This window comes from Nannobrachium achirus, assembly GCF_963921795.1.
Source record: "Nannobrachium achirus genome assembly, chromosome: 14".
Classification (NCBI taxonomy): Eukaryota; Metazoa; Chordata; class Actinopteri; order Myctophiformes; family Myctophidae; genus Nannobrachium; species Nannobrachium achirus.
The window spans coordinates 20,262,701-20,272,700 of record NC_137821.1 but is presented as its reverse complement, the minus strand read 5'-3'; the positions used below and the strand labels follow the sequence as shown (position 1 = coordinate 20,272,700).

General features: G+C 43.2%; 1 protein-coding gene across 1 annotated transcript in view; it reads right to left on the bottom strand.

Annotated features, from left to right (window-relative positions):
* Positions 1-2,029: 2,029 nt before the first annotated feature.
* The window catches only part of LOC308297882 (nephronectin-like), a gene marked incomplete at its 3' end in the record, with an annotated part of 17,945 nt that continues 9,974 nt past the window's right edge, over positions 2,030-10,000 (bottom strand). The window contains exons 6-13 of the mRNA XM_080741447.1: positions 8,057-8,191; positions 7,748-7,822; positions 6,197-6,958; positions 4,093-4,176; positions 3,847-3,945; positions 2,969-3,155; positions 2,358-2,436; positions 2,030-2,110 (exon numbers count right to left, since the gene is read on the bottom strand). Of these exons, the coding sequence (XP_080597573.1) occupies positions 2,030-2,110; positions 2,358-2,436; positions 2,969-3,155; positions 3,847-3,945; positions 4,093-4,176; positions 6,197-6,958; positions 7,748-7,822; positions 8,057-8,191 (1,502 nt within the window). The remainder of the gene's footprint in view (positions 2,111-2,357; positions 2,437-2,968; positions 3,156-3,846; positions 3,946-4,092; positions 4,177-6,196; positions 6,959-7,747; positions 7,823-8,056; positions 8,192-10,000) is intronic.

Here is a 10,000-nt window from a genome sequence, read left to right as displayed (position 1 = left end):
GTTGCACTTTTCATTATATTGAATATTTCTGATAATTTAAAATACAACGTTTACATTTCTGAAGAAAGAGCATCGGCTCAAAACTTCACTCTGAACCAATTTAATAAAGTTTGATAAGCTATGGTGGCAGTAACATAAATCTTTTTTTATTTTGTATTTCTTTATTGACAGTGACCCACGTGTCGCTTTCATTAATTTATTTGACATTCTGTTCAAACACTGGCTGATTCAGCCAAGCAAACATTTACTAATACCTCTAGACACAATCAATGAACAATATAACATCAATAACATTACATCATCAATAAACAGAACTGTGCAGTGCTCCAGTGGCGCAGTGGTAAAGTGCCTGCCCGCCACCGCGGAGGCTGGGGGTTCGAATCCGCCACGGCGCATCCGGCTTTTGCGAGTGTCTACTCTAGACGAACACTATTGGACCGTGTACTGGGGAGGGAAGCCGGGCGGGGAGGGTGATATGTCTACTCACTGGCAGGTGAGTCAAGGATACAACAGCAGTGACAACACAGACATGTGTGTGGAGGAAAGAATTAACTAAACTAGTCCTGTATCTGAGGGATTGAATGTACTTGTAGGAAAAGTGGTTAAAAAAAGCAACAAACCAAATGAAGAAAATACAAATGAACAAAACTGTCCAAATTAATAAAAAATCCACATCATCAATAAGGAAATGATCAATAACATGAATGCAATACACATACTGTAACAAACATCATCAATTAAATTAATACAAAGACAATATCTCCAATAACATTAATACTAATGCACACATAATCAATTACATGCATATTAATACATATAACCAATACATAAAATGGCATATATTACATGATAACCAATGTATAAAATAGAATCTATAACATTGAATCATTATTCAGTACCTATCATGTTAGTAGTGGGAATATTAGATCTCTGATCAATAATGTTATTCATATTGTCATCAATAAAGCAATTAGGGTAGTGAGATTATTGTCCAACATACATTTTTTTGTCTGATGGTACCAGTTACCATGGAAACCAATATGTTTAACCGATTTAGTTCCATTCCCGAGATATCTCGCGAAATTCCCTTTGATGTTCGCAGTGCCATTCCCGAGATGTCTCGCGAAAAGTAATATATTACTGTAACGGCGGTTATCCTACCGGGTACATGCGCGGAAGGTCCCGAGACGATCTCCCTCGCTGATTTATCATCATCACAGATTCACGAGCACAAAATAGTAATCCCATAACATTGAGGCAGACGGGGAATCTCATCTTTAATGTCCATTATCTCCAAACAACACTTTCAAAGCGAGGATGGCAATAGATGCTCGCTTATAAAACACATGTTGAAAAGCTCCGTTCCGCCATTACACAACACCACGTGGACGATGACCGCTTCCTGTGAATGACGCGATGACGTCAAACCGGAAGTGTTTAAGCTATGGACTTCTGGCCTTCAAAATAAGAGACTGGCCGTTTATGGAGCCAGCGAGAGGCACTCTGGACATTTTAATCCGTTAATTTCTGGGGCACAAAACATGTGATGTTGACAACAGGTTATTACGAACACAATCTTATTAACGACCCAGAACAGGAGGTTCTGATTAATGACGTCCAAACTAGTTTAAAAAACATCAAAATTTAAGCTTGCTATTCACAACAATGTATACAGGCCTAGGCCTTATGAAGACAAGACTCTATCTCTCACATACTGTACATAATCATTATTATTTACATTTTATATTTAGGAACATTGGTGCACTATAAATATTTTGTGTTCAAGTGAGTTCCAATGTACAGTGTTGTTGTACGTTTAGTGATTCTTATACGGTTTCTATTCACTAATCAAACATTATTGATTGTCATAAATGATTATATGTTGTTGAATTTGAACTGTTTGAAGTAAAACTGTTAAATACTAAATAAGAAAATAAATAAACTGTTTATAAACATGTATTAACTGTAACTGTAACATATAGTTTTTCTTGGGCATGGATTGTGCCTAACCCCTCCCCCTGATGTGATGTCATTGACAGGCTCCTCCCTTAAGAGTGACGTCATCAATGGCGATCTGTCCTCGTCCCTTCCTCTCTGCCTTCAACAACACCTACACAAACACACACACACAATGAACCATGCATGAAGGAACCGTCAGAAAGGGATTTTTGCATTTGTGTGTGTGTGTGTGTGTGTGTATGTGTGTGTGTGTGTGTGTGTGTGTGTGTGTGTGTGTGTGTGTGTGTGTGTGTGTGTGTGTGTGTGTGTGTGTGTGTGTGTGTGTGTGTGTGTGTGTGTGTGTGTGTGTGTGTGTCTGTGTGTGTGTGTGTGTGTGTGTGTGTGTGTGTGTGTCTCACCTTCTCCACCCCCCACATTGTGACGCGTGTGTGTCTCCACCCATGACTGCCCGTCCGACTCCAGAGGGCGTGGCCATACCTGCAACAACCAATCACAATAAGACGTCATGTCGGAGTGACAGTTCATCCAATCAGACAAGGACTTGTTACCATTTCAACTGCAGTTTATCGCTTGGACGTTGTAAATAGGGTTTTCTAGGTGGATACTAGGGCAGTACACGAGGCAATTTCGAAGGTGTTTCTACGTGTATGGGTAGATACAAGGGTGTTACCAGGGTGTGCTAGGCGGATTCTATTGTGAGTGTACCAGAATTCCAGGGTATTGCTAGAGTGTACTATGTGGGTTGTAGGGTGTTGCTATGGTGTGCTATATTAGGTGGATTCTAGGGCATTGCCAATTAGTTCTATGTGGATTTCAGGGTGTTGCTAGACTAAAGTGTATTAGGTGGATTCTAGGGCATTTCTATGGTGCGCTTGATTCTAGGGAGTTGGTAGGTGGCCACTTTGTGATGGCCAGACAGTTGCTAAGATGGTTCTTAGGATGGTTGCTAGGATATTGCTGGGGCAGTTGCTGGTAACTGGCCTTTCTGTTCATACTGGAATCATCCTACCTTTGACCACGCCCCCTTTTCTTGATGAACAGCTGGAGCACGCCCACATGGTGGCCCGTCAGCCAATGGGAGAAGGAGAAACACACATCGGTGTGGTTCCAGGCAGGGGCGAGGGCAACAGCCAATCGTGCGCCTCGGATGCTCCGTTGTCCCGCCTTCAACTCGGGGACAGAAAGATACCGCCCACCTGAGAGAGAGACAGAGAGAGAGAGAGAGACAGAGAGAGAGAGAGACAGAGACGGAGAGACAGGGGTTTTAAGTGAGTCGGTTAATGAGAGTAGATTACACTTACTTTGCAGCCAATTGAAGCAGCCTTTAACCGTTAAACCCTGTATTCTGTTATACGTCAAATAGTGAAAGTAGCTGATCTAAAAGCTCTTCCCAAAATGTTTACGATCTTTGCCAGATTTCAGGCCTGGAATTAGCCCTATTCACGGCCCGCCCACTCAGCATCCCCCTGGTGCTGAAGTCACGTTTTGAAGGGGAAAACCCTGCTATAAGCCCATAGAGTTAACACAGAAATCGCAAATTTAAATAAATACGGCTAGCATGATCAAGAACACAAAGCATTATAATTTACTTTACCGTTCAAAATAATGATTTGTTGGCTTTAAGTCCAGCTATTTCTGTTATAGTTTCCCCTTCTAAACTGACGTCAGCACCAGGAAGTTGCTGAGAAATTTGCTGAGTGGGCGGGCCGTGAATAGGGCTAATTGGGATGCAAGGGTTCAGTTGTTTGACCAATCAGAGCTGCACGTACAGCCAGTTGGGAAATCTAACTCTTATTGACACTCTCAGGAGAAGATAACATCATGGTCTTCAAGAAGAATGAAGAATCAAAGACAAGATTATATCAGTAACAATTGTCGATTTGTTACCTGTGGGGTTTTGTACCGTCTGCCAGCTCATGTCCCCCTCTCTGTCCGACAGCCAATCACACATGCCTTGCTCAAAGGTACACTGGAGTACACCAGCGGCTGCAACCCACACACACACACACACACACACACACACACACACACACACACACACACACACACACACAAAGCCACACACAGAGTCAAATTAAAGTCTGTTCACACAAACACACATAAACACACACATGCATGCACATGAACGCACACACACATTATTACCTGGGTCGTCAGCTGTGTTTCCTGGTTCGATCTCAAACTCCCACACGTGGTTGTGCCCCGGCTGGCGAGGAACTGTAACACACACACACACACACACACACACACACACACACACACACACACACACACACACAGTAATGATCAATATTAGCTGTCCTGAATGAATTAAGATTCCTTCCCTGTACACCTTCTTGATGCTAGTTGCAGGTATAAAGTATATCTTGGTTGCTTGTTCTCATGTTTTGCTCCTAAAGATTTGTTTTTCTCTACTTAGAGGAGAAGGCCTTTTGCACACCTACAAGGACAGGTGCGTTGGAACAGTGACGTTGAGAATTGGAGAAAAAGAGTCCTGCACACTGTCTTCACTCACAATAAATGTATTACAACGTTTCGGTCGTTCAGACCTTCATCAGGCATAAAGAAGCAAGATGGCACTGAGCCAAGATATATGGTACAACAAGGATGGTGGGGGCCAATCAGAGCCCCACACCACTCTGATACCTAGACTGGGGGGTGCCCCTTACAGGTGGGTGCACAAGGTATTTTACTTACAAGGTACCCACAGTAGAAAATACTATTCTGAGAGAACAATATCATGAAAAGCCACAAACAATTAATTAAATAAGTCAACAAAGAAGGTAATAGAATCAAGAATAAAAAATCAAGAGTAAAACCTATACAGTCTATAGGGGAAGCAGAATATAACAAACATGGATAATCAATACAATATCAGTGAATGTTATCCAATATGTACTTGGGGTCAGACCAGTTAAATTACAGGTGTAAAGGCCCATTCCCACTGGGCCAGATAACAGATAAAAAAAATCTCTTTCTCCAGATATGTTTCCATTCAAAGTGGATGGTAGATACAGATAACATATCTGCCACAGATATTTCTTTTATCTGTGGCAGATATTTTTTTTCCACTTTGAATGGAAAAAATATCTGGAGAAATAGATTTTTGGATCTGTTATCTGGCCCAGTGAGAATGGGCCTTTAGGGTCTTGTATTAAAACAACATTTTAAACAACTATATAGAATAAAAAATAGCAAGAAGACCAGAGGCATATTAGAAAATCACAACATCACATTTAGTAACAGTTCATCATTTAGACCTTTAGGAGCTAGGGTATTACAGGTAAATCTCCAGAAGGCCTCCCTTCTCTTTAAAGTAGGTTGTGGTTGCCCCCTCTAGGTGGCAATGAAACCACCTCCATACCAACAAAGCTTAAGGAAATGTCATGTTTCATGTCATTAAAATGAACGACCACGGGGTAATCCCTGTCATTCCTGCGAATGGAGCTTTTGTGCTCGCTGATGCGTGTCTTAAGTTTTCTGGTGGTCTTGCCAACATAGGCCAGATCACAGGGGCAGCGTAGCATATATATCACGTGTGTGGAAGCACATGTGATTATACTTTTGATTGGGAATGTTTGGGAGTAGTTTTTCTCTACTAAAAATGTTAAGAATGCGATTTAGATAGCATGTTGTTTAGACAGGTGATGGGTTCAATATTTATCTGGTATCAAGTTTCCTCTATTATTTGCCTTGTTTGACTAGAGGTCATGCTTACTTTGCTCATTCCGATCTCACTCTTGGATAAGAGTGTCTGCTAAATGCCATTGTTAATTGTTAACAGGTTAGTGGTAACAGGTTACTGCTGTGCGTGTGTGCGTTTGTTTGTTTGTTCGTGCGTGTGTGTGTGTGTGTATGTGTGCGTTAGGGATGGGATGATATGAACAATATTATCGCGATAATCAAAATATCCCCAAAATCCAACGCGGCTCACAATGCGTCGCAACGCGGCTATTTTTTGGCAAAGAGATTTGGTAGAAAGTGAAGGGGAAAAAAAGACTGTATCAGGTACGTATATTATCAGTACGTTTTACCAATAGAGGGTTTAAATGGTACCAGATATGCAGCTCGGCAAATAAAAGGTGAATTGGTCCCAGTGCATGACGGAAGACGATTTCACGATCAATCTAATCTCCATGATGCGATTATCGTGAGTGTTTTTTATCGCAATAAACGATAATAACGCTGATCGTCCCATCCCCAGTGTGTGTGTGTGTGCGTGCTTGCATGTTCTTACTGTGTACATCTCCCCTCTGTCTTTGAGTCACGTCCTTGTTGATCCTGTTGTTCATGGTGGTGGTAGGGGGAGCGGGAGGGGCGCTGGTTGCCAAGAAAGTTGTTCTTGCCGGGCTGGTTGTCATGGCTACTGCGGTAGTAGCCAGCTGTGTAGTTGTTATTGTTGGGGTGGTAGGTTGTGTAGTTTCTGGTGGCTGTGTAGTACTAGCAGCAGCTGTAGTTTGAACAGGCGTTGTAGAAGCAGTCGTTGTGGTAGTTGTTGTTGTACTAGTAGTTGTAGTGATGATTGCAGTGGTTGTCGGAACAGGGGTCGTCTCCAGTTCTGTAGTAGCTGGACTAGTAGTCGCAGGTATTTCAGTACTAGTTTGTGTCGTTGTAGGTATAGTAGTGGTGGTAGGTGTTGGTGTAGTAGTAGCAGGTGTGGTAGTGGTAGCAGTAGTAGTACTAGGTATAGTGGTACTAGGTATAGAAGTAGTAGTAGCAGCAGTAGTTGTTGTTAGACTAAGTGTAGTAGTAATAATTGTAGGTGTAGTAGTTGTAGGTGGTGTAGTAGTAGGCCTAGTAGTAGTAGTAGGTGTAGTCGTTGTAGCCAGTGTGGTTGTTGATGTTGTGGGGATGGCGCTGGTTGTCGTGATAACAGGTGGCCGGGCTGTAGTGGTGGACTTCCTGGTGGTGTGTGTGGTGGTAGAGGGATTCGTAGTCTTCTTAGGTGGCGTGGTTGTAGTTCTGGGTGTATGAGGCTGTACAGTCACCATGGGTACACCTGCAGAGAACATGGCCATGGTCAGTGTCATCAATACAACACAGTCACACATTTTTTTTGATGACCTTGCAGCCGCACTGGCAGTAGCACAGGCTTTCCTGCAACTATTTATAGTACAATGGAGATTGGACAGGAAACAAGGTGAAAGAGTAGGGGAGTGAAATGCAGCAAATGCAGCTGTCCCAGGTTTGTGGTTATCGGTGCCTCTCACTTCCATTCTACGGGAGTGAGAGGAGCGTCCAGTAATGGTGTTTTGACGCGTCGCTTTCAGTGCATCCGAAGCGTGGAGTTCTTGGCATGGAAATGTTTGACCTAGGCGGTTGTGTGTCTAAAAAGAAGTACCGCCCAAGGAAGCTATGTTGAGGCTTTACAGATCCTGTTTACATTCCTCATGGAAACCTGTGTTGTGATTGGTTGAAACAAATGTAGTAAAATAAAAACTATAGAAACATGCCCTGCGTCTTAGCCAGGCTTTTCTCCTCTGAGGAACAAAAAGGGAACTGTTGTGGAATTCTTGATCAATCCGTAATTGTACTGATGAGGCAAGAGGAGTCGGAGACAATATTAAAGGTGATGATGGATATGCTTCAATGTACAGTACATGATATCAGGGATGTTTGACTTACTATGTTACACCTGCAGGGCGGGCATTCATGTCACAGTCACAATTCAGACTTTATCATGTATCAGTCGACTGGCTATAGGCTATCATCCTCTCTCTGCCCTGTGTGTGATATACGATAAAGATATTTTTGTTGATATGACCAAATATTGTTATTAGTCTGTTACCTTTACAGAGTCCATCTTTACATCTGCACTTTGGAGAGCCTGGATTCAATGAGCAGAATGATCGAGTGTCCTTATCTGCATCACAGACAGACAGACAGACAGACAGACAGACAGACAGACAGACAGACAGACAGACAGACAGACAGACAGACAGACAGACACAGACGCACGCACGTACGCACACAAACGCACACATTGATGAGATTAGAGAAATGTTATTTGAAGGTACTTAATATTGTACACACACACACACACACACACACACACACACACACACACACACACACACACACATCTCTCGTGTGTTACCTATGCAGTTGTAGCGTCCATTGATGTACGTGAGTTTGAATCCCAGGTGACATTTACACATGTAGCTTCCAAACGTGTTCACACACTTCCTACGACGAGGACACACACCTCCCCCAGACACACACTCATCCACATCTGGAGAGAGAGAAAGACAGATAACTATTATTATTATCATTATCTATTGTCTATTGTCTATTAATGTATGGAATGTCTGTCCGCATGCTGACATCAATGATACTACACTGTGTCGCCACCATGGTAACAGCCGCATGCTGAAACAATGTCCAAATTTGGAGATGGTCTGACATCACTGACTGACATCAGTCAGCCCACATTTGGAGATGGCTGACTGATCACTGATCACTGATACTAAACAGTGCCCAAATCTAATATACCCGCATGCTGAAACAGTGCCCTAATTTGGAGATGACTGACATCACTGACTGACATCACAGAATACCATATATGGGCATAAACGGGCGTAACAGTGCCCACTACGAGCCAATAGAAGGGAAAGGACTAGTTATCATTTAATGCCATCCCCGATGAAACTGAAAAAACGCCGCTGTACGGCCCTGCTGCGCCCGAGGAACCCGAAGATGTAATATGCTATTAATCCTTATGAAACAATTTTATTAACTTTATTGCCGACTGGATCGGCCCTTCTGCATTTCCGATTTTCGACCGGATCAGGTTTCCGTATCCGGTCGGGAGGGGGGACCATCTCGCAGCTTCCATTAGCTTTCATGTAAACACTAGCAGATACTGCACGGCAATAGAAAGGTCTTTTTTCAATCGGATCTTTTTTATTTGGAAGCTGTGATCGGCTCTACACTAGAGGTCTTCACGGGTCCAAAAAAGCGAACCGAAATCGAAAAGAACCATCAAATTTCGTCCGTTTCCGACCCGTTCCGAAATAATAATCAAATTAAAAAACCAAACCCGAGTGGCCCTGCTTGGTCTCGTCCGATTCCGTCCCGTTCCGACTTTCTTTCTTTTTTTACATACCGAAACCCGTGACATGTTGTCCCGAAATCGTTTTATTTCCGAGGTTCCGAGAGACCCGACCATTAAATCATTATTAAAATCCCCTTTCATGTACCGAGATCCCTCACTCACGGCAGCTGTGCGGCGTGCGCTTGACAGGCAGAAGAAACAAATGCAAGGGATACAGGAATACTTTTAGGCTAATTTCAACAGAGGTATGTCATTTTCGGTTTGTTTGTCATGGTTTAACTTGAGAAGCTGCTACGCATCACGCACACGCATGCATTACGCACGCACCAAGCTCTTTTTTCCCAGCTGTAAATCTGATCTTAGACCAGCATTATCATCTCACAGTTACAGCCGTTCTTCATGTCGCTGCCTCGCGGCTAATAACGGACCTGAATCTGATCCTAGGTCAGCCTAAACACAGCACAGCACACACGTTAAACACAACTCCAGTCCGTTCTGTATATCCTGATCATAGTGCAGCCTAAGCGCAGCAGCGCACGCCAGCGCACACACACACATTGATTGATTGCTTGCTTTATAGTTTGCATAAAAAGCATAAAGTACACACACATCACACACACAGTACGGGTCCTCTCGGGTCCTCTCGGGTTATTATACACATGATGATTACAGTCCCGTGTTCCGAAGTGTTCCGAGGGAAATGCCACCGTTTCCAACCCGGCTCCGAGTGATTATGATAAAACACTGACCGAACCCGATACGGGTCTCTCGGGTCCTCGGGTAATTTCGGGGTCGGCCCCTGTGAAGACCTCTACTCTACACACGCCTGGTACATGATCCGTGCACACATCGTGCAAGCATTTCACACACATGCCCACGCGGGACCATAGCGCAGCTTCCATTCGCTTCCATGTAAACAGTAGCAGATAACTTTTCGGTGACAGAAAGGTATTTTTTCGATGGGATTTTTTTATTTGAAAGCTGATC